Source organism: Acomys minous (assembly GCF_964271855.1).
Source record: "Acomys minous genome assembly, chromosome: 18".
Classification (NCBI taxonomy): Eukaryota; Metazoa; Chordata; class Mammalia; order Rodentia; family Muridae; genus Acomys; species Acomys minous.
Window position 1 is genome coordinate 44429857 of NC_140501.1, and position 25332 is coordinate 44455188.

The following is a 25332-nucleotide window of genomic DNA, read 5'->3' on the forward strand; positions in this document are numbered from 1 at the left end:
GACTCCTTCTGAATTCCTGTCACTAGCGATGGGAAGCAGAATCAGAAACAGGGGGACTCTGGGTAAGAAACTGGGTCAGCCTCGTGGGTCCGGAGCCTCTGACCACGTTGCTCCATCTGTTACTTGTAGGCTGTGGTAAGGCATGAGGTCATGGGGGGGGGGGGAGACCATACAGTGGCAGACAGCCATTTAGCTCATGGTGGACAGGAAAGAGGGAGAGGTGCTAGAAAGAGAGAGAGAGAAACCAAGGACAAACTTGGTTCTTCAAGAACATGCCCCCAGTGACCGACTTTCTCACCTAGGCACCATTTCGCAAAAGATTAATTCAGTGACAAAGCCAGAGGCCTGCTCACTGGCCCCATGTCTGAACTTTGGCACCATAGGGACCAAGCTTTCAAGCATTTCACATCCCAAGTGCTATAGAACTATAAGACGGTGAGGAACTTGGGACCTCTCCATTAGATGACTGTTATAGGGACCATCTTCCAAGGATTCTTTCAACCTCCCCATTATAGCTCTACTCCTCATAAGAGAGTAAAAATAAGCTCAAGGCAACAACAGAACATAGAACAAACAAGGCACTCCATCGTCTTCTCCCCACGTCCTCTCCTCCATCCTCTGTGATCTGTAGTACTTTTAGGTCCCTGAAGCCTGGCAAGGCAGAAACTAGGCTCAGTCTATAGTCCCTCCCAGGGCCTCTCAGTGTATGTTCTGGACTGAGTAAACCATGCCTTTCTGGATCCCTCTCTCTTCATCCATCTGTCTGTCTGTCTCCCTGTGCAACAGTTGATGCCCAGTGTCTTCCTAGATTACTCTTCACCTTATGTTTTGAGACAGGGGTCTCTGAGGAGAATTGTTCAGTTATTTGCTAGGCTAACTGGCCGGCAATCTCTGGACCCCAACCCCAGTCCTGGGAGTCCCCAGTTCCTGCCTCTCATTGTTGAGATGACAGATGTGTGATGCCGCACATGGCTTCTTATGACTGTGATGGTGGTTGAACTCAGGTCTTCAAGCAAGCCCAGCAAGCGCTGTACCCACTTAGTCACTTCCCCAAGCCCCCACAGCAGGTCTCCCTGGTTCTGAATCTTTGCTTGCTAGTCCAATTACTCTTCATGGTGCTCAGAGTCCTGGAAGAAGCTACAGAAATGCACGCAGGTTGGTTGGAGTCCTATTTGGAACAAAGCAGGGCAAACAAATGACAGGACCAGAAATGGGTGCTGTGTGCAACTAACTATATCACCTTCCCCCGCACTGCCTAGTGATCTGAAGATTGCTGATGTGCCAGACGCATTCTCATTTGCTTCTCACAACCCACCAGGGGGGTTGGCAGGGTGAGTGCTGCCATCCGGCTGGATTTTGCAAGCCCAGAAGGTGACTGCTCAAGGTCAGGGCTTAGGAGAAGCAGGGAGGGTCTAACTCCAGGCCCTGAGTGAGCTCCTCGTGGCCCAGCAAGCAGATGACTCATTTTGGCCTTGTTGGCTCGAAGCTGCCCAGGGCCTCTGGTAAGAACTCAGCCAGGCTTCCAGCAATCAATCAAGAGTTTTCCTGAGGCAGCTGCATGAGCTTGTTCACTAACCTTCCAGGCTGTTCTTCCAAAAAAGAGCTCGCTCGCTCCCCCCCCCCTCTCTCTCTCTCTCTCTCTCTCTCTCTCTCTCAACCAATCAATGCTGAGGTCAACCCCCACCTCCCACAAAACCTACTCTTCCGTTCTGTCCCATTCAGCCTCATGATATTCAAATTGGAAACCGCTTTCTGTTCTCATTAGCTTGGGTTGCAGCAGTCATTACAGCCTAAACAATTAATCCCTGAATGCCAATTTTTTTTTACTAGAATTATCCTGGACTCAACAGCTTATTTTCTTAGCAGCGAGGCTGAAGCAATTATTCCAGACTTTTGTAAGCAAACCTGCTGCGCTTGGCACTTTGCAGCATTTATCACTGCTGGCTTCTTGACTCTGCTCTGTGTAGCCGCGATGGGCAGCTTCACTCTGCTTCTCCGCCTCTGGCCTAGAACCTTCCACCCACCATGTTTCACTTCATGGCATGCTCCAGGAGACAGGCTCCCCTTAAGATGCTGCTATCCCGATTACCTGCCCAGCTGTGATTTTTTTTTTACCCTTTCTTTCTTTTTTTTTTTGGGGTGTCGGGTGGGGGTGGGTCTTCTGAGGATGACCTTGACCTTGTGATTCTCCTGCCTCTACCTCCAAAGCACCAGGGTTACAGGTCTCTATAAAGTTATACCTCATTTTACATGGTGCTGGGAATCGAACCCAGGGATTTGCACATAGTAGGCAAGCACTCTACCAGCTGAGCCACATCCCAAGCCCCTCGATAATCTGCTCCTGTCTTCTACCTCTTGCTTTCTTCTTGCAGTCCCTAGCTTCTGTTTATTAATTAGTGCTCCATTTGCTGAGAACTCACCATGCACTAGTCATTTGATTTACACTACAGCCTTGGGATATGGGCCCCTGGGGAGTCCACCATCTGATAAGGACATAACCACAGGAATGAAAGCACAGAGTGAAGTCTGAACACTGGGCTATGAAGCTCTCCAGGGATCCAGGATGCTGCAACAGCAGCAGCAGCAGCAACAGCAACAACAACAACAACAACAACATGTGATCCTTCCCCCAGGATGAGGTAATCAGGAAAGCCTTTGCTGAAGAGGCGGCATGAACTGAGTGGTCTTGGAAAGTCCAATGTGGGTGGCTAATCTTTGTCTATGGCTGTGCTTCCTGCCGCCGGATGTCCCCAGTTGCTTAGGAACACTTGTTGGTTCTATCTATCTGGACGCACCCACAAGACATCAGGGAATAAGGTGCAAGACCTGCCATCTTGGTTCTGTGATAGGTTAGTGGTAACCATGCAGACACTTGCTGCCTGCTCCAGACAAGATGGAGAGGCAGGTTCTAGAGCCCCTGGACTGTCCAGTGCGAAGGTCCACATTTGTCTGGACTGTGTCCCCTGGCCAACTACTACAATGCCTAGCTTTAATTTCTCCATCTCCATGCAGGGAAATAATTTTCCTATTTCCCTTTTATATTCTGGGAGTTCTTAGGGAGATATACGGAGGAAGCACATGAAGAAACCAATCTTATTAAATCTTGATCAAAATAATAAAATGAGCCAGATATGGTGGCACATGCCTGTACTCCCAGTACTTGGGAGGCAGAGTACTTGGGAAGATAGCTGTAAGTCTGCAGCAAGTCTGGGCTACATAGAGAGCTCCAGCCCAGCCAGGGATACCTGATGAGACACTGTTGCAAACACACAAACAAGCAAATGAAACTCAGAGAAGTTAACAGACACATCTGGTGATGTTAGATTACTTAACAGTCCTTTCTGCGTTGAAAAGTTGTCTCTTCCTTCTATATACACTTTACTTCCTTTCATAATGTGGAACTTTCATTCCCAGAGATTCTTCCTGAGGCTGCTAGTTGAATAAGGGGAGATGTTTCCCTGAAGGTTCTTTATTTGACTTGGAAAAAGAAAATGAAAGAGCATGCTTCCGTAAGCATGCCTGTGTACCAGGTACTGGACTAGGTGCAGTGGTACATATCTAGCTCAGCCGCCTTCACTAACGTCAAAGAACAAGTGTCGTTCCTGTCATCTGATGGATGGAGAGACCAAGGGTGAATGCTCGGAGCCCCCCTGCGAAGCAAGGAGGGGAGCTGGTGAGGTTTCACCCCAGGACTCAAGGTAGACCTCTTTTACCAGGTATGTTCAGGAGCTGGGAGGGCGGGGCTAGGAACTAACCTTGCTTGTCATTCTCCTGGATTATATAGCTGAGCATCATGCTTCTGGCATGTGTGTTGGTGAGAATGCTGATGTATATTTAAGTGTCAGAACCAGGTAGATCACATTGGCCTCACTGAGGCAACCTCTTGATGCATGTGCGCCCCAGCCCTCCTGGTTACAAGAAGACCCTGGGTGGGGTTGGGGGCGGGACAGGGGTCTGATGCTTACCAAGCCAGTGCCAGCCTTCTTACCTCCACATCACCACCCTGAGGAGCGCTTGCCTACCAGGCAGCCTGGGGAGTGCAAGATCTGGCCAAGCATTGAGGACTTCAGTATGTGCTGTGAGCCTTCTGCAGCCTCTGGTGACTTCTGCTGTGCCCCACCTTCCTTGGGTAACTCCCCTGCCAAACCGCTGGCTGAAACTTTTCCTCCTCCCTCTGGGGTCAGACTTTCCAAGAATGGTGGCCTACTGTGCTCATTCCGCATATCCCCCCAAGGCTTCCTCTCCACAGAAGCCTTGTATAGGAATGAATAAACAAACAAACAAACAAACAAATAAATAAATAAATAGGATAGGACATTAGGGGAGGAAGTTTGCCAGAAGCCTAGGAGCAAGCTGTGCTGAATTAGGTAGGAGGTGGTCATTGAAACTTCCTTCCTCTTTGATTTTAGGGAACTAAACTTAGCAATAACCTGTGGCTGCTGACGCTAACGAGAAAGATGTTCCAAAGGACTGTGGTTCTCAGAGCAAGTGCCACAGGAGAGCCAGTTCCCTCTAAGGACCCATTTTCTTTCGTATAAAAAAGATCTTTACCTGTCCCTTCTATCTTTTTTTTTTCTTTTAACTCTAAAGGAAAAACAGCTTATGAGATGTCATCCTAGTGATTAGAGAAAACCCACAGTTAAAGGAAAAGCAAGTCAGATATTGACCAGACAGCTCCAGGTCTCAGGTTCGGGGGGGGGGGGGGGGGGTCAGTCCAAGTTTCGAACATTTTTGTCTGTCAAAGATACAGAAAACCACTTAGAAACAAGGATCTGAAAAAAAAAGAAAAAAAAAGCAAGGATCTGGTGCACAAACGCTTTTTCTCTGAGACACTTGTTAGTTGGGTATTTTAGTGAAAGTGTGACAAAGGTTCCCTTCAAAAATGTTATAAATTTTTATACAGCCTGGATGGGGGAGCTGGGCTCTTTGTAGAAGCTTCCAGACAACCTATTTTGGGATCAGAAAAGAGAAACATGCCTTACAAGAAGATTAAAAGTATGAGCCACAACCTCCCACCCATGGGATGGGTCTTTTGACAGGTTGCCATGCCTCAGTTTCCTCTTGTGTAAATAGGCCGTGGTGTCCAGTGTTTTGTCAACTCAACACAAGCTAGATTTTTTGTTAAAAGGGAACCTTAAGGGAGAAAATGCTCTCACTTAAATTGGCCCCTGGGCAAAGCTCTGGGGCATTGATTTTTCATTAGTGATTGATGTAGGCGGGCCCAGTCAATGTGAGTGGTGCTACCTGTGGGCTGGTGGTCCTGGGTGGTATAAGAAAGCAGGCTGAGCAAGGCATGGGGAACAAGCCAGTGAGCAGCTCCTGCCTCTAGGTTCCTGCTTTGAGTTCCTGCTCTGACATCCCTCCAATGACGGACAACAAACTGTAAGATAGAAAAGAACCTATCTCTCCAATTTACTTTTGGCTGTGGTGTTTTATCATAGCAGTAGAAACCCTACCTAAGACATGAGGCAATAGTTGGGGCTTTAATTCTACAGATCCTTTTACCTAAGAGTATTTCATCCTTAGACACAAGTGTTTCAGCCAATAGCAACAGATTGTACCAAAAATACTTTAATAAGATACCAGTATTCTTTAATAAACACTGAAACAAAGGCATAACACCACAGTATACACCCAAACACCATAAAGAGTGTTCTGAATGACAGTTTATAATAGTTTTTTACCTTGAGAATCATAGTATTTTTACATTTTATTTATTTACTAATTATTTGTATATGTGTGTATGTAGTGAGAATTCTGGGATTTTGGTTTCTTTAAAAACACAGAAATAGCTGGGTGTGGTGGCACATGCCTATAATGCCAGCACTCAGGCAGGCAGAGGCAGGTGGATCTCTGAGTTCAAGGCCAACCTGGTCTACAAAGTAAGTCCAGGACAATCAAGGCTACATAAAGAAACACTGTTTTGAAAAACCAAAACAAACAAACAAAAAACAAAACGAAACCAAAAAAAAAAAAAAAAAAAACAGAAAGAAAGAAAGAAAGAAAAAGAAAAACCAAAACCAACCAACCAACCAACCAAAACAGAGATAGAAGAATGTTTTTGTTTTGCCAGGTATGGGGATGTAGGACTGCTTCTAACTATCTGCAGCAGCTGACCATGATTTGCCTCATGCTCTAGTTTAGGCATGGTTTTGCCAGCTGCAGATAGCTTCTGCGATTATGTGACATTTGGAATTCTGGAATTTTCTTTTCAGAGGGTATATAAATGCTAGAGCACAGGCAAAGTAGGTGGTTGTTGGTCACTGGGGGGGGAGGGGGCAGAGGGGGGTAGGGGGGGGTGGGCGATTGGCTGTGGTTTCTTAGTCATGCTCAAAGAAGAAACAAGAAGAAATTAGACTGAAGGATCTCTGTCTGTCTCTCTCTGTCACTCTCGTCTCTGTCTCTGTCTGTCTGTCTCTCTCTGTCTTTGTCTCTGTCTCTGTCTCTGTCTCTCTGTCTCTCTCTCTCTCTCTCTCTCTCTCTCTCTGTGGGTGGGGTTATTTTTCTGTCTCTGTCTCCCACACCACCACAGGAGTGCTGGCATTACAGATGCTCACCACTGCAGTTGGCTTTCTGAGGGCTCTGAGGACCAAGCTCAGCTCCTCCGTCTTGTGTGGCAAATGCCTTTACCTGCTGAACCATCTCACTAGCCTGATAAGCAAAGCAACTTAACCAGGGAATCAGAATTTGGAAGGCTGGACAGTCAACCTCTACATAACCATTCTAACGTCTGCAAGAAACAGATCGATGACAGTTTAGAAACAACAGCGTGGGTCAAATTGTATTCCTCTCCTAAGATATTCGCCTCTGTGAAAGTTCTTCCCTTGATGATGTCCGCTTTCTGATGTCACCTTGTGCTAAGTGGCCTATACTTGAACAACGACAACTTTTGAACCTTCAAGTAAAAAGCTTTATCAGCTAATGGGCTCCTTTAGAAAGCCTTTAAGGATGCGATTCACATTAATGAAAGATTTCCTTAGGAAAAAAAGAAGGTTATTGCTGGTGGCTGTTCTCTTCTGGAACCTCTCACTGGGGTGTGTTTGTGTGTGTGTGTGTTTGTGTGTGTGTGTGTGTGTGTGTGTGTGTGTGTGTGTGTGTGTATGGAGTCTCCACTGTGTCTTCCAGTTAATTAATTACAAATTGGGAACCACAAAGGAAATACCCTTATAATGGAGGTCCCTTGTAGAAATACACAAGGAAGCAAATGTTGCTTATAATTACATAATAAAACATACTTCTTGAAAGGCCTATGTGATTCAGATTTCCAAACATATTAACAATCACCATAAGTTATTTTCTGTGTCTGATAGGTAAAGTCCATTGATTTTTCTATTAAAAAAAAAAACTTTGGTGAGAAAGTCATTATTTCTGTTTCACTGGAGCCAACTCTGACGTTGCTGTGTAAACACTGTCAACTGTGAGTGTTTGTTTTCTCTTATGTACCCACTCATTTCCTGGGCAAAATGGAAAGGCACTTCTTATCTCCCGCCCTTCTCAATGCAAAGACTGCTCTTATGTGACAGGCTGGGAGCCAGGGAAAGAGGCATCCTTGATGTAGACTCCCAAAGGAAGGGATGAGCCAGGGTACCTAGTTATGCGTACAAGTCTCTTCTGTCAATCTTGGGTATTATTTTCTTAGGGAGATACTAATGCAAGGCTTTCTGAATAGTAGTATTTCTACCACATCCCCCAAGGATCAATCGGGAATCCAAATGTGTCCCCACCTCAGATACAGCGCCTCAGAGTGTTGGCAGCAGAAAGCAGTAACCAGCAATTTGAAAAGATGCCCAGGAGATGGTTATCCAAAGGCTAGTATGCCATCAAGAATATCACTGGTCCTGGATCCATCCAGGAAGTCTGTAATGTCAAAACTTTGTGCATAATTATACATGTCATGGACTTGTTTTTCAGTTATTCATGAGTGTGTAATGGTGTCTTAGTTACTTTTCTATGATTTGGGCAACTTACAAAAGAAACAGTTTCCTGCGGGCCTACAGTGTCAGAGGGCGAGTTGTGATGGTTTTGGCAGGAAGCATAGTGGCAGGCAGGCAGGCATGGCTCTGGAGCAGCAGCTGACAGCTTCTGTCCTGATTCATAAGCACAAGGCAGAGAGAGGAGAGAGACACTGGGAATGGGAATGGTGCAGGCTTTTTGAAACCTTAAACTCACACCCAGTGAAACAATCCTCCAACAAGGCCACACCTCCTGACCCTTCCCAAACAGTTCGACCAATGGGGACCAAGCATTCAAACACATGTGCCTATGGGGGCCATCCTCATTCAAACCACAAGTGGCATCTTCTAGAGGCTGCATGGTGTGTGATATGGTATCATGAATCAGATTATTAATGTGTGCTTCCTTTAACGTTATAAGCAATAATGGTATTGTTCTCTGTGCATGCCCATGAGGGACCTCTCTTAAAAGGGTGTTCTTCACATAGCTATAGAATGGTCTTCTCTGTGGTTTCCAGTTTATAATTAATTAACTGAAAGGCATAATGGAGATTCTGTGTGTGTGTGTGTGTGTGTGTGTGTGTGTGTGTGTGTGTACATATATATGTATATATATATGAAAATATCTGTGTAAAAGTATGTGTAAAACACACCCCAGTGAGAGGCTCCAGAAGAGAACGGCCACCAGCCATAACCTTCTTTTTTTCTAACTGGTAACACTTTTGCTAATGTGAATAATATTCTCAGAAGTTTTCTGAAGGGAGTGCACTATCTGATAAAGCTTTTTACTTGAAGGTTCAAAAGTTGTCGTTGTTCAAGTATAGGCCACTTAGCACAAGGTGACATCGGAAAGCAGACATCATCAAGGGAAGAACTTTCACACGAGCGAACATCTTAGGAGAGGAATACAATTTGACCCACGCTGTTGTTTCTAAACTGTCATCGATCTGTTTCTTGCAGACGTTAGGATGGTTATGTAGAGGTTGACTGTCCAGCCTTCCAAATTCTGATTTCCTGGTTAAATTGCTATTCTTATTGTGCTAGTGAGATGGCTCAGCAGGTAAAGAGGCATTTGCCACACAAGACGGAGGAGCTGAGCTTTGGTCCTCAGAGCCCTCAGAAAGCCAACTGCAGTGATGAGCATCTGTAATGCCAGCACTCCTGTGGTCTTGTGGGGGATGAAGACGGAGAATAACCCAGACGCTTGCCTGCCAGCTGGCCTCGAGATCCCAGGTGGTAGCAGAGACAAGGAGAGTGGCCCTGCCTCAGCACCTTCTATTCCTAATGATAGATTTTAGATACTGTTGTCAAGTTAATATTTGAACATATCTCACCATACAGAATGAGAATGAGGAGCACTGTGAGGTTCATAAATAACTACGATGATGAAAGTCCTCTCGGCCCTCATATGTTCTGTGCCGGTTACTTTCAATTTGACGCAACCTAGAATGACCTGAGATAGGTGTCTCCATTAGAAAACGTCTATGTTTGGTTGGCCTATCTATGGGGATTGTCTTAAATCTCATCCCAGGTCAAGTCTATTGTGGGCAACGCCATTCCCTAGACAGGGGTCCTCTAACTATGTACAAATGGAGAAATTGAGCTTGGTCTAAGCAAACAAGGGAGTGACCAAGAGGCTTGCACACACGTATTCTCTCTCTCTGCTCTTGGATGAGATGTGACAAGTTGCCTCAAGTTCCTGCATTGACTTTCCCATGGCGATGGACCGTTACCTGGATTCAGAAGCTGAACAAACTCTTTAAACCTTGGTTTATCACAGCAACCTAAGCCTACCGCTGTATCCCAACTGTAAAGCAATTGCATTGGAGCTTTCAACCTTCCTTAATGTATTGGTATTTAAAAATCTGAGATGGCCAATAGTTATACAAATACATATTATTTGGCACTGATGTTTCACTGGCTAATGCCAAGAACATTTTTTTAGTAATTTAAAACTTATTGGGACTCTAATATAGCTATTTAAAATGCATATGCAAATTCACTGTTTTGTTTTTCTTTTCATTTGTCTTTTGAGCCAGGATCTTGCTCTCTAGCTCAGGCTGGCCTGGAAACTCTTTGGCCTCAAACTCACCCTAATTCTCCTGTCTCAATTTCCTAAGTGTTGGGATTACATGAGCCATCATGCTCAGCAATTAACTGGTGTTTGAGATAAATAAGTATTTTTTCTCTGAGTGGTCTTTTAGAAAAGGTGCACTGAATGCCAGTTTCAGCTGTAGTTACGCTCATAACTTGTGATTATTTTTAAATTGTCTTGTCAAGAGGAACTTCAACCACACTCAAGCCAAGAGCCCAGTGATTGACCCCTCCTTCCTCCCACTTGGGCATGCTCATTCCTAACTATCATTTCTCTACAAAATTTCCACCGAGGCTCTCAAAAAATCAATACCACATAACGTTTTCTGAAAGGCTTGGCAATTTGCTTGAGTCTGAATGATTGCAGGATTCTGCGGATCTGTGTCTGCCAGCGTGAGGGCCTCATCCAGCAGCCTAAGAACAGAGTGGCTGTTGTCAGGGAAAGCAGAGAACATCTCTGACAGCCTCACTATTGTCTTCGATGTGGCTCACCCTATGAGAGATGTTATTTTCGGGCAATCCCTTTCCCATTGGCTAACTGGACCTGCGTATTAGTGAGAGGTTCCAAGTAGACCAGTGGCATAGCAAGTGATAGAGTTTTCCTTTCAACCCAATGAGAAGGGCTGAAATACAGGCGTCTTAGGCATGCATTCTAATTTTAACCTCCACTTCCAGGTATCAAAAGTTCCGTGAAGTTCCCCCTCTATAATGGAGTTCAGAAACTGCAGACCTGCAGCCCCTAGAAGCATCACTGTGAATCCATGGTAATTTGACACGTACACTTACCTCTTTTTTTCTGTTTGGTGGGAGGACAAGAATTTGGTACCAATGTTCTGAGCTATCTTAAAAAAGTTGTCTACAAAACATTCACAACTCCTTTGGTTGATTGTCTTTAAAGGGTTACAAGGCTCCGCCCACCCATATCCCACACCCCCATCCTTTTCTTTTCCTTTTCAAAGCAATTTAGGGAAACTGTGAAGCACAGTGCTTGGTAGTTAGTACGTGCTCAATAAATGTAAGGTGACTAAAAACACAACTCAGAAACTAAAAGTGACATGCACAGTCTTCCCTTGAGTTCCCCCACAGCACAACCCGAGATAAGGACTCTGAGGCAATAATTGGCTTGTGTGTGGTTCCAGCAAGCAGAGGAAGAGAGCAAAGTTGATGCAAACTGCAGGTGTGCAGCCCCTCCAGCAGCCTTGAGAAATACCAAGAAAGCCTCCTAGGATTGTCCAACAGGGGCTGGAGCATCATATCCATGTGTGTGTATGTGTGTGTGTGTGTACACATACGGATGGATGAAACACGCTCTTAGCTCAATATTTTACAGTGAGATAGAGTGCGTTCAGTATAGTTTTCGGCAAGTTGCCTGGGAAGAGTGAATTTAAAGGAGCACCATCTAAAAAGTGCCGAAAGGAACCGAGTTTGAACAGAAAAAGGAGAATGCTTACCTGCCAAGAACTCATCTGCATTGGGTCAGCTCGTTGCCCCTTTCTGTTTTGATATTCTGTAGGGTGAGGTGTGATAGTAATACACCTCAATCTAGTGACAATGAAATGCTCAGTTCCACATGGGACAGTTTTAGGAAATAGCCAGCCTTCATGAATGGCAGCTAGTTGTGACTTATCACCATGGCTTACTATCTCCAGTATGTCCGAGACAGTGAGAAACGATTGCGTGAGAGTTTCAGGATAGTTGGCCTGGGTCAGCCTGGGATATGTCACATGGATACCTAATTTATGGCAAAGAAACCTGGGCTTCTAAGTGGCTACTTGTCTCAGACTCTTTGGTATACCTTGGACAAGTCCTGTGACACACGTTAAGCAGCCGTGATGTCTGCAAGATCAGCAGGAGGCTGGCTTGGGCTCTGTCTCCGTGGGACCTTCTAGGCAAGACAACAATGCCTTTTCTCCATAAACATGGCTTTTGATGACCCCTGCCACTCACTTTGTACCCTCTCCTGCTTCATCTCAGGGCATTGGGGGAGGAGGGGACACTCGTGGGTGGCGGGGTGGGGGGTCGGGTGGGGGATGGGGTGGTGTCTTAGGCCACTCTCTCCTTAGTGGAATTCTGATGCCATGGGCTAGTGGAGACAGCCCAGCAGCACAGAACACATCCCTCATCATGGATTCATGATTTAAAAACACATCAAAGGACCCAAGAATCATATTAAGAGATATAATCTCTTGAAAGTACAACTGACATTCCCAGTTAGACTACAGTTAAAAAAAAACAAAACATAACAAAAACCTGTTCTGCTAAAATCCTGGGGCTGGTTCTTGGCAGTGCTTTCATCCTGAGCTTCCAACCAAAGTAAAAATGTAGCCCTTGGTAACAGAACTTGATCTGTCCTGCTATTTGACCATCTGGAGTGGTGGCTGCTTGGCTTTGGTGACTTCCTGTGGACCCTCCGATGTGCCTGAGTCATGTATCTGTATCAGTACTCTAGATATAAGAAACCATTGTTTCTTTGACGCCCCATGATGGCCCAGCTGGCAACATCCTAAGAGCAAAGCCCCTCTAAAATATACCCAGTATTGCTGGTGGCTCATATTACAGGGGCACCTTCCTATACTAAGGTACCTGTTCCCTCACAGTACTGGCACAGCAGAGCGTGAGCGACCTGTCCCTGCTGCAGCTGTGACTTTGGACTGGCTCATTGGTCTTTTAACCTCATGATTTAGACCTAGACTTTGAATCAGAACATCCTTCTACCTCCCCCCCCCCCACCCTTGAAGAGCCTGCTTTGAACCTTTGTCCTTCAATGGGTACACCTTCCATTGCCTTAACTTGACTGATTTTGGTTTTGGTTTTGGTTTTTTTGAGACAAGGTTTCTCTATGTAGCCTTGGGTGTTCTGGACTCACTCTGTAGACTAGGCTGGCTTTGAACTCACAATGATCCACCTGCCTCTGCCTCCCCAGTGCTGGGATTAAAAGAGTCTGCCACCACGCCGGGCTTGACTGTCTTATTTTCCTATTGCTGTGATGGAAGATCACGACCAAGGCAGTGTAGAAGCAGAGATTTGTTTGGGTCTTATTATCCCATAGGGTTGGAGTCCATAATGGTGGGACAGAGGTAGCACATGACAGGTGGTGGGAACAGCAGCAGAGAGCTCACATCTGCAGCCACAAACAGGAAGCACAGAGAACACTCAAAATGGTTCATCTTTTGAAACCTCATAGCCCACCCAAGTGACACACCTTCCCCAACAAGGCCACACCTCCTAATTTTCACTAAACAGACAACAACTGAGGGCCAAATATCAAATGCCTGAGAATTATAGTGGGAGTAGGGGGGCATCTCTTTCAAACTATCATACTTACTAACATTTAGACCGAGGAGTTTGTTCACCCTTCGAAGTTAAACCCTGAAACTGGATCATATTTACACTACGCCAAAGGTTTCAGAATGTGTGCCCCTACCCAGCCGAGGACAAGCCATGGTATACACTTAATAAATGGGAAAGGCATTTCTGACAAACTCAACTGCAATGACAACATGCGTGATCACCAGGCAATGGTATTGCGCGGGGCCATATTGGGTTTTTTTCCCCCTCCATTCCCCATTTTACAAATGAAATGAGCCTCACAAGAATCAATAGCTATCACTCGAGTCCAGAGGTCCCTAACCCCAAAATAATCAATGCTGGAAGAGGTAGAAATGAGAATTACCATGATTTGATCATGGCACACTGCATAACGAGTTGAATTATTATCCTGGGCCCCAGGCATATGCACAAACATTGCAGGTCCATTCGGAACTAGCAAGAGGTATGCTCAAAGGTAGGCAGCGTTGGATTCCAACCTGCGCTGGCTCCAAATCCCACAGTCAGCTAAAACACAACGCTTCCTTCACAGCTCTGCCATTTGTGGCTTGTGGCAGCCATAAAGACTTAGCACAGCTAGCACAGGGGCCCCAACCTCCCCCGGCGCCCTGCCCCCTCTGGTCCCAGTTTCCCTGGCTGCATGCAAACCTTAACTTCCCTGCTTTGACACGCTCTCCATCATTTCCCTGAGCTGCAGAACCCATGAGGAGGTGAGTCTCCATTCCCCAGGCGGACCTCTTGTCCGTGACATTGCATATCTGAACAAGTCACTGCACTGCTTGGGGCAAGATGAAGTTTGTTGTTTTTTGTTTGTTTGTTTTTGACACAAGGTTTCTCTATGTAGCCTTGGCTGTCCTGGACTCGCTTTTGTAGACCAGGCTGGCCTCGAACCCACAGCGATCCGCCTGCCTCTGCCTCCTGACTGCTGGGATGAAAGGCGCAAGATGCCTTTTTTAAGCACAAAACACCGACTCAAATAGTTGCTCCCTACCCTGCTTCTGATGTTAATTGCTAGGAATCCCCTACCCTGCCTCTGATGTTAATTGCTAGGAATCCACGCAGCCTGTCTTAAGTTGAAGAAGCCATCCAAGACCCTCCGACCTCTCTGTGCGTTTCTGAGGAAGTTTAAGTTCTCAGTTGTTTCATTTCCCCAGACACCCCTTGTATGCAGAGAGAGCCCAGTTAGCTCAGGGCTGCTGCGTCAATGCAGAATGGCGGTCATTTGCTCACCTGTGTCTGGCTTCCAGCTTCAGCCTGTTCTGCAAGGCAAACACCAGCACACAGCTAACCCGGGGCCTGCCTGGGGCCTGGGGTCTGGGGCCTCCTGTTACACGGCTCAGGAGCTTCGTTTGCAATCACCGTGAACTACAAAACTGCGTGGCTGTTTGGTGCCCATAGTGTCATAGAATATTTGCAGGAACCAAGGGCCTGATAGAGGCTAAAGAGCCGTTGGTATAAACCTGGGAGAAGGTGGACCTTAGCCTGCCTGCTCCACCCCCAACTTCTCAGCTGGTAACAAGCAGTGAAAATAGCTCCAAACTGGGCTGGGAGAGAACCTGGGGGAAATCTCATGAAGACCAAGAATAGGGACCCTCTGAGGTGGCCGTGTGGGTAAGAACTGGGTGACCCGCAAGCCGGCCCTTCAACAGTCTTGTTGCTAAGCTTTTGAGCTGCTTTCAAGTAGGCATTCGAGGTGAACACTCCAAAGGCTGCCCCTTGATCTAGGAAAACACTCGGTTCCTTTGCTCTCTTTCCACCCCCTGCTGTGATGTTCTTTCCCCCCTCCTCCCCCCTTCACCCCTCCCACCCCGCCAGAATTAGCAAAGCCCCAGGGCAGTTCAGGCTTTCCAAAGATCACTCCACACAGCAAAGGCAGAAGAAGCTAGTCTCACGTCTCTCCTTTCTCATCTTCCTCTCCTTAGAGGACCTCCCCTCTGCCCTCCTCCTTCTTCCTCCCCGTCTCCTCCCTCTTACCCACTCCTCTTTTCCCACCTCTTCCTAGGTACCATGCTTCCCCCCACCCCCACCGTCACATTCATCCACCCGGGCACCCTGGCTGCTCTCAGAATGAAAGGCACATAGATACTACAAGGAATGGACCTGGAACAGCCCCGCTTTTAGGTTTTGTATCTGCCAGGCACTTTGTCCTCTGTGTGTGTGTGTGTGTGTGTGTGTGTGTGTGTGTGTGTGTGTGTGTGTGTTCTGTTTGTAAATCCAAGATTAATGAGTTTTAAGAAAGAAGATTGGCAGGGACCTAGCTGAAGGGAGGCAGGGAGCCGAGGTATTAATGTCCTCCCGGCCCAGTGCACAGGAGGACACTGGGTGACGCATCAGACAGGGCCTTTCGGAAGTTTGCCAGAAGCATTTTGCTAGCGTTTCTTTTTAAAAACTCATTTTATCAAAGCTGTGGTTAGGAAGAGGAAGTTACCCAGCCTCCTCAGCTCACTGTGGCCTTGGGAAAGGCTGAGGACTTGGGTCAGAGGGGCTCTGGTGAGCCTGCAGACCCTACCCTGGAGAAGCCTGCCAGCAAGAACTGGCTGTGACTCCTCTGCAGACAGGGCAGGGCCAGCAGATACAGGGAGTGTGGCCTAGAGGCAGCCTAGGGATGGGCAACACATGGAGGCAGACAGCCTGAAAGCTGCCTCCCTGGAGGAGCACCTTCCATGGGGGCTGAAAAGGAAACCTGAGGTGGGGGGGCATCGTCTGGAATCTTGATCTAAGCAAAGTGTTATAAGTATAGGCAGAGCCCAACAGACACAGGGGAACCCAGGGAGCGAGTCTCTTGCTCATTAATAGCCTGATGTTCCAGGTCAGCCTTTCATTCTGAAGGACCCCTTAGAGTGGGCTTCCGGGTAAAGGGGCTTTAACCAGGATATCTGCAGTCCCTGCAAGCGTCTGCTCTCCATTTACAAGGCAAGGCATCAGTTTGAAGGACTCCCCTGTTAGTGAAGACTGCTAACGAAGGTGACCTGTGGAAGCCGAGAAGATATAGGCCGTGGTCGTCTCCGCTCAGCCATAACTCAGCACTTGCTTGCAGGGTCCTTAGGAAAACCCAGAATCATTTCCAAAAGTTTTCAAGGCTGCCTTTGTAGCTCCAGGCAGCCCAGGAAAGCAAGGCTGTACTCCACAGCCTCCGTCACTGTTTCATGTCCCAGCCAGTCTCACCAAGTGTGGGGAAGCACCACAGATCAATAGCTATTTTGGGTTAACATTGCCACAGCTTTTTTTTCTCCTCCAAAAAAAGGTATCCCCTCCCCCCCCCCCATAGACCACAGCTTATTATAGCAAAGGCAATTTTTTTGTGATCTATTTATGGACATGAATGTTTAGGAAGAGAATCTTCTGAATTTGAATGCACCTTTTTAGTTTAATCAGCAGGCCAGTGGTGCCTTTACATAGGGGTTGTTATTAATTAATTAACTAACTAATTTGAAACATTTATCAATCCTGAAGCTGTCTGCCAGCTTCAGGTTGAGAAGTGGGTCTGAAGACATTCCATCCCCTGGACCCTAGGTAAGGCCTGGAGCTGATGGGGACCCCACAGGGCGGTACGGCTGCTGGGTGGGTCCTCCTGCCTGCACTAGCCCTTCCAAGTCCTATGAATGGGACCCAAGGCACAGAACACATTGTGTTTACTTGCAGTCAGGCTCTAATGAGCAAAGTTCCTGAGGGGTTTATATGGGAAATGAAAAGCCAAATGAGCATATATATGAAAAACTAAGCCGTGGAAAATAAAATAAATCACTTCCTAAAAGCACATGGCATCTATTTTCTGTTCCTGCCTACACGGTCTTAAGTTACCTTAAAGCTTTAAGTGACACTCTTTGAAGAGCCTATAAAGTGTGTGTGTGTGTGTGTGTGTGTGTGTGTGTGTGTGTGTGTGTGTATGTGTGTGTGTGTGTGTAGAGGGGAGATTGCTACAAACACATTTATTCATTTCCCTCACTTGCCACCCCAAACACACTATCTCTTAGCTTCAGAAAGCTGTGGGGGAGGCAGGACAGATAGTCGTATGCTTAGGCTCAGAAAGATTGAGTCATTCAAAATCACACAGCTGCCCAAAAGTACCTCAAAGCCTTTACCCCTACTTTGGGCCCCTGAGTTGGAGCAACAACGCTGCTGTGGTCAACAAGCAGCCATCAGTAAAGAACAGACATGGATGCTTTTGCCTTGCCTCCCAGCAAGAACTGAGCACCCTCCCTTCCCCGTTGCTGGGTGCAGTCAGTGAACCACGTATATTCAAACTTTAGGACTGCTGTGTCGCATAATCTTAAAAGGTATTAAAATGCAAAACAGGAGCAAACAATATTTCCTGCCACGGGGAAGTATCTAATATAAGTTGACAAAATAATGGGATTGGAGTAAGGTCTCCAAAGTGGCCATAAAATGGAATTCAAGAGTATTTTTTTAATACGGACACTATGTGCTTGCTGGGCCAAAGATGACTGGAAGAGAATTCTCATTTACAAAACCAAGCCATATAAACAAAACAACAACAGCAACACTGAACAGGAGGAAAGAGATGAAATGATCAAGCGTCAGAGAGGCAGAGCACACATGAATGCTTCAGGGAGATTTGTGGATTCCTCGCAGCTTGGATACCACAGAAAGCCAGTTGGTGTCTCAGTATAGTTCAAGTCCCCTCCATCAACCTACCCCTGGAATAGAGCCTCAGAGGCTACAGGCAGCTGACAGTTTAAAGACTCCCATGAATAGAGATGGGGGCTCCTCACAAGCACTCTTCTGCAGCAAGAGGGCTGAGGACCATCCATCGGATCCTGAGAGTTTAATCATCACAAGCATCACTCAACACTGCCCAACCATCGTGGTCAGAGTAGCAGCTTTGGTCTCCCAGAGACAGACTCCCAGACGCTGCTGTTGCAGACACAGCCCCTCCCCCTGTCCCTCATTACAGTGGAGAGAGGCAAGCACGGCCTGCCTTTTTTTTTTTTTTTTTCTTTTCAGACAATTTCAACTTCGGGGAGTTTAGCCCGTGCTCTCCCAGCATGCCCTTACCCAACTCCTCCTCTTCCCCTCATCCCTAGGCAGTGGCTCTTCATTAATTTCCCCATCTGGACTGTGCCGCGTAGAGGTCCTTCTAGCCCTGCATCTCGGCTTAGAACAGTGACAGGAAGGGATGAACACAGAGAAGGCAGCACCAAGCGAGCAGCGAGGCAGCCACTGGCAACTCGGCAGCCAGCTGCCTGCAGGCTCCGGGCAGCAGCCGCAGCTCCTAGCTGGTTTCATTATTACACAATTGAAGCAAAACCCTCCTCTGGCGGCTGTCCTCAGTGAAAGCTCACTCCTAGCTGGCGGGAGGGAAAGGAGCTAAACTCCTCCCAGCAACAGACAGACAGAGTCTCTCTCACACAGACACAGACACACACACACACAGACACACACACACACACACACACACACACACACACACACACACACACACACACACACACACACACTTTGACACAGCAGTTTGAGCACCAGGCAAACTCTTGCAGAACCGGCCCCCTTGCCGACTCCCAGGTCCAGTCTCAAAGCACTCCAGTTCTGTAGCTACCGCCAAATCCTTGTACTGACTGGCGGGACAGACAGCAATTTGGATAACTTTTCAGATTTTGTTCTCCAGGGAACTGGGCCACAAATGTTTAGGAGGGAGAGAAGGACACCTTTACCCTTCTTTTCCTATCAACCCCCCTGCCGCCCCTCCCCCTGCTCCTCCCCCGCCCCCTGCCGCCCCTCCCCCCTCCCCCCCCCCCCCCGGCTTTCCACCCCTGTCCCCCCAGCTCCCCTGCCGCGCCTCGGAGGATCCTGGGGGGACGACACTACAAGCCCACTCCACTGTTGCTTGTCAGTCCGGGAAACACTACACAGTCACCGTAACAGCACCAAGCCACCCGGAGAGGAGAGCAGAGAGCGAGAATGATGGAAACAGAGCCCTGGGGGTCCTAGCACCAGCAAACTGTTTGCATCGGAAGTCTCCTGAGAAAAGGCTAGAGCCCCCATGGAGATGGTCCGAAACCATGAAGAGGAAATAGCTCACCTTTAGGTTGTGCGTGGGGTTGACCACACAGACAAGTTGGCCAGCGGCAGAGAAAACCCGTTTAGCCTTGTAGTGCTGAAACCGGAGGTGAATGAGATCCAACACAGCCCCAAAGCACTGAGTAAAGAAAAGCATCACAACTTTTGGGGGGTTCTTGGCACAGGGAGGCAGCAGAGGAAAGCTGTAAGTCCTTGGGCTCTGAATGGAACACAGCTTCTGAGACACTCCGCTCCAGCCCGGCTTAGCGCGCCTTCATATTCATCATCAAAATAAGACGGTTAGAATCTTGCAGCAGCGAGGCAGCCAATCAAAAGGACAGAAATGTTATCCTTGAGGTGCAGAGACAGCCAATAACAAATACCTCCCCTACTGAAACTCCCTGATGAATTGAGCCTAGCGGAGAATGTATTATTGAACATTACCATAGATCAGCACATTGCATTTATCTTGTGATTACAGCCAACCATACATAATGCTGGGGGAGATAGGCTGACAAAATTGATTGCTTAATGTGTCTCCATTTATTAATTGACTTAATTTAACATGAGAGCCTTTCTTAATGCTCTGAACACGCCCCCATCCAAAAAAAAAAAAAAAAAAAAAGGAAAAGGAAAAAAATGTAAAACATTTACACCTCCAAACAGGAAAGCATTGTGCTCCAACAGGCAGATGGGTTAGGCAGCTTGTGGCTCTACTCACCAGAGCTGCTGGGAGAAAATCAAATACTACAAGACACGGATTCTAGATAAGGATTTGGCAGCTGCGGGGTTGTGTATCTTTCAATCTTATGCTCTGACTCTCTGCAGTTTGGATTGTAGCCCCTTGATAAATCTAACATGCCACTCTTTATGCAAAAAAAAAAAATCTGACAAATGAATTTGGAATTGGGAATGGGAAAGCATACATATATTTCAAAATACAATAATCACTGAGCTCTCTTTTATTAAAGCATAAAAATGCACAGAGCACAGAGCTTCTAAAAATAATGAAATCCCTGATGCATGAACACACACACACACACACACACACACACACACACACACACACACACACACAGAGAGAGAGAGAGAGAGAGAGAGAGAGAGAGAGAAACCTACACAGGGAAGAAGGTGCCTTGTACATCAGCAGAATAATTACATATGCAGAGAACCTGGGCTTGTCGCTCATTTGCATATTGGTGGGCAGCAAATTGCTAATTAACCAGTAGATTGTTGGAGACATTAAAATAGAGATTAGGAATACACACAGCATAGCACTTACTTGTCCACGGGAATGCCAGCAGCACAGTGTTGTGCTGGAGCAGGCAGAGACCCTGTCCAGTTCTTACCTGCTGCACAGCACTAGCGCTGCCCACCCCAGGCCCAAGGCAGGTTGTGAGACCACCGTTAGCTCCTGATGGACTGGCTCCTAAGCAGTACCTGGAGGGCTTTGGGCTCCCTGGGAACAAGCTCCTTTGTTTGTTTCTCCTCAGCCATGAAAGCCCTAGAAGTAGGAGGATTGAGTTTTAGTTCTTTGGCGGTTTCTTCATTGAGTGGTCAGATAAACTGAGCAGCCACTATTGGTCTGAGGTTGTGGCTCCTTCCTGAACCCTCGCTGCTCTGCCCCAGGATAGCTACCAACACAGCCAGAACCAAATCGTAAAATTACTTGAAACATTATGAGATTTAAAAACAACAACAAAACAAAGCAAAAAAAAAAAATCTCTACGGCATGGTTCGCAGTATAAACTCTGTAGATGACATTATCTGTCCCAGTGGCAAAAGGCTAGGTGTGCTGGGGTCTCAGAGCCTCGACTGCAAAAGATACAAACTCTGTATGACCCCAGGACCCCTGAGTCTGTGACCTGGTCAAGTACTTATGATAAGAATAGGCTAAAATTCAGCAGAAAACACTGCTCACTGGCTTGCTTCCCATGGCTTGCTCAGGTTGCTTTCTTATAGAATCTGGAACAACCAGCCCAGGGCTGGCACCACCCACAGTGGGCTGAACCCTCCCACACCAGTCATTCAAGAAAATGCCCACAGGACATCTGATGGAGGCAGTTCCTCAATAAAGCTCCCTCTTCCCAGATGACTCTAGTTTGTGTCCAGTTGACAAATGGCTAACCAGTACAGATTGCCTGAAAATACGGAGTTTATAATCAGTTTTATAAGCAAGTGTTCTTAATCTACAAAATTAGAAGCCGCTTTCAAAAGTTTATATCGTTTGTGATAAACTTCCAGCAATTAAGCGAGATAACAGTCAATGTTTTTATTGTCTTTGGGAGTGCCTTTCTGGTTTGGGGGATTGTTTACGTGCTGTGTGTGTGTGTGTGTGTGTGTGTGTGTGTGTGTGTAGAAGTCAGAGGACAACTTGCAGGTATCAATTCTGTCCTCCCAATATGGGGGTGTCAGGAGAATTAAACTCAGGTTGTCAGGCTTGAGCACTGAGTCTCTTGACAGCCCATCCATGCTCCTTCAGTGTTTTGAGATGGGATCTCCTATAGTCCAGGTTGATCTCAAATCTTCTGTGTGGTCAGGGATGCCCTCCCTCCACACCCTGAGTGCTGGGATTGCCTGTGTGCACCGCTGTGCCCAGCTCTTTTTTTTTTTTTTAAATAAAAGTGAGCATTTATTCCAATACACCCCCTGAAGCATGATTCACAAGGTCTAAGCTTCCACTTTGAAAAATGGAACTACTATTTATTTACTTTTAATTTTGGTGGTTTGTTTGTTTGTTTTCTTTTGATTTTTCTTGCCTTACTAGAAGCAAGTCCAGTGACAGTGGTTTTTTGTTTGTTCGTTTGTTTGTTTGTTTTGCCATTATTTATTAAGAAGTTCATTTTAAGTAAGATGATAAAGATTCCATCAAGTAGGATGAAGGTGGAGGACTTTGAGAAAGAGACATGGATGCTCCTTTAATTTGATTAAACACTATTTTAGGACAGTGTTCCGATTCACAACAAAGTTGAAGGGAAGACACAGGGAATTGCCTCTGCCTTGGGTAACTCCCACACCATGGAGACACCCCCCCCCAAGACCGGGGATAAAACCGCACTACACATACCTATGACTTGGGCTACGTAGCTGACATTACACCTCATAGTCTGAGGAGTCTGTACACATGCAGAATGACAGATCTGTCACTGTGGAGTTACAATAAAGAGCCACGCTGCTCCAAAAACCCAAGTCCCCTTTGCTCACCCTCTGTCCTTCTTCCCAGGCTTCTGTCACCACTGACCCTTTACTGTCGTCACTACTGCCTTTTCCAGAATGTCCTACCACTAGAGCCATAAAGCATGCAGCCTTTGCAGGATGATTTATTTCACTCAATAGCATGTGTTAAGATCTCTCCATGCCTTCTCATTACTTGATAACTCATTTATAAGTGATGAACAATGTTGCTTTTCCTGAACACACCACAGTTTATCTGCTCACCAACCAGAGAGCATTTTTTGTACCTTTCAAGATTCCAAGAAATTATCTATTAAAATTCCATAGGAATCTATCTGTCTTAGTTACTTTTCTACGGCTACAATAAAACAAACACCATTGACCAAAAGCCAAGCAAGGAATAAAGCCTTTACCATTTCTATTGTCTTTTATTTGTTTATTTGGAGGAGGGGGCACATACACATGCCGCAGCATGCATGTGGAGGTCAGAGGGCAGCTTGCTGGAGTCAGTTTTGTTCTTCAACAGTGTGAGTCCTGGGACTGAAACTCAGGTCATTAGCCTTGACAGCAAACACCCGTACTCACCGGGCCATCTTCTCAGACCAGCCTACAGTGCCAGAGGCGTAGAGTTCTCATGGCAGGGAAGGCACAGCGTGGCAGTGGGACTGGAAGTTGGCTGACCACATCTCATTCATACACAAAAGGGGGGGGGGGAGTGAGAGAGAGAACTAAGACAAAGCTCTAAACTCGCAAGTCATCCCCAGTGACAGGCCCCCTGCAGCCTTGCTGCTGACACTTCCTCAGCGCCATGGTGCCCATGACAGCAGTATATCTGTATCTTGGCTCAGTAAGGAGACAAATCAAGGGTCCTACGTTATTACTTAATATGACCATGGTCAAATTCCTTGGTCTCTCTGATATCTTCTATAAATGAAGTTAGTTGCGTCATTAAAAAAGTAAACAAGACAAGAGAGGTGAATTGACCAGGACCCGCAGTGAGAACTCACCCACCCCATCTCTGTCCTTCCAAAAAGTCACTTGTGCGAATTAATACAAAGCTCTGGGAAAGACAGGGAACACCAAAACTTGGTGGAAACCACTTTGGAAACTGTTCACTACTATCTACTAAAGATAGGTAGAAAGGTAGGTAGGTAGGTAGAAAGAAAGATAGATAGATAGATAGATAGATAGATAGATAGATAGATAGATAATAGATAGATGGATAGATAGCTAGATAGATCCAGATCTCATAAGACCCAGAAATCTACTCTAGTACCTAACAAAGATGCTAACCTGGCCTTCTCAAAAGGTGTGTACAAGGGCTTTCATAGCAATACTTTGAAATAGTTAAAAACCGGAAACATGTCACTTACCTACAACAAAAAGAATAATTTACATAATTTCTCTCTAGTTAAATACTGCACAAATAGAATAAACTGTTAATGCACAGACCACAACAAAAGCATGAAAGGCTCTCACAGATAATGATTCTAAGGTAGAAAAGTTGGATAGAAAGGAAAGTATACTTCCTGGCTCCTTTCGAACAAACTTGGATACTCTAGAGAAGATGGACTAGTGCAGTAGTTAAGTGGGTGAAGGCTCTTGAGACCAAGGGTGACATCCGGAGTCTGATCCCTAAAGCCCGTGGTGAAGAGAGAGAATTGGTTCCCTCGAGGCCGTGCCTCAGTGACTCACCCACTTCCTCTAAGTAGGTCTGACAGCCTAAAGTTCTCTGTGCTTTCCAAAGTACTGTTGCCAGCTGGGGACCAAGCCGACAACACACGGAACTATGGGACAAAGCCCATATTCGAATTGTAGCATCCGCCCCAGCAAATCCACCATGTGCAATAAATATGTCATTTCTCAGAAAGTCGTCAGACATGATCAGTGCGCTTTTCTGTATGAAAGATTTACAGTCCCGGTTACGTTAAAGTAGCACGTATGAGTGCACTATTGAATTTTGGCAGAATGATATAAATCACAAAGATGTTTAAAATCCACTGAAGTAATCACAAAGGGAAATGCTCGATTGATTATAAGAAACATTAATTTCTGCATGTCCAATTAACAAATTGGTATCTGACAATCTCAATAAAAAAGAAAGCAAAATATCGGGGATGTATTTGTAATAATTATAGCAGAATATTTATGTTCATAATAGAGAGGTCAATATACACTTGAAAGACTAGGTCACATAGAAATAAGAGAAACCAGGCTACGAATAGAAGAAAACAAGAAGGTAAGGACTAGAAAGCCAAGTTAGTGGGTGGCAGAGCATGCGCAGGCAGCCTTCACTGTACCCTCCCCTGGGAACACCAATTTTGCACCCACCACAGATGAAAATCTCTCTGGGAAAGCTCCAGAATACAGATGTATATATTAAAATGAATACAGCTTTGTAGAAAAAATTATTTTTATCTATGTTTATGTGTCTATGTGAGTATAGATCATATGTGTGTGAGTGCCCAAAGAGGCCAGAAGAAGCTGCCAGAGTCCCTGAAGCTGGAGTTACAGGTGGCCTGAAGAGGATGCTGGGATCTGAACTTGGGTCTTCCGGAAGGGAGAGCAAGAAGCACTCTTTACCATCTGTCATCTCTCTATCCCTGCCTGCAGCTTTTCATATCTTAATTATCTGACAGTAAAGTGACTATGGGGGAAAAAAAAAAGATTAGTTAATTAAATTAAGAATGTGCAGCAGAATGAAGCCAAGGAAATGCAAATTAAAATAAGATAATATCTTTATCTATCAAACTGGTACTTTGTAAAC

General features: G+C 46.1%; 1 protein-coding gene across 1 annotated transcript in view; it reads right to left on the reverse strand.

The window, feature by feature from the left end:
* The window catches only part of SIAH3 (siah E3 ubiquitin protein ligase family member 3), a 62597-nt gene extending 43026 nt beyond the window's left edge, over positions 1 to 19571 (reverse strand). The window contains exon 1 of the mRNA XM_084766983.1: positions 19414 to 19571. Coding sequence (XP_084623109.1) covers positions 19414 to 19548 — 135 coding nt within the window. The 5' untranslated portion in view covers positions 19549 to 19571. The remainder of the gene's footprint in view (positions 1 to 19413) is intronic.
* Positions 19572 to 25332: the final 5761 nt, after the last annotated feature.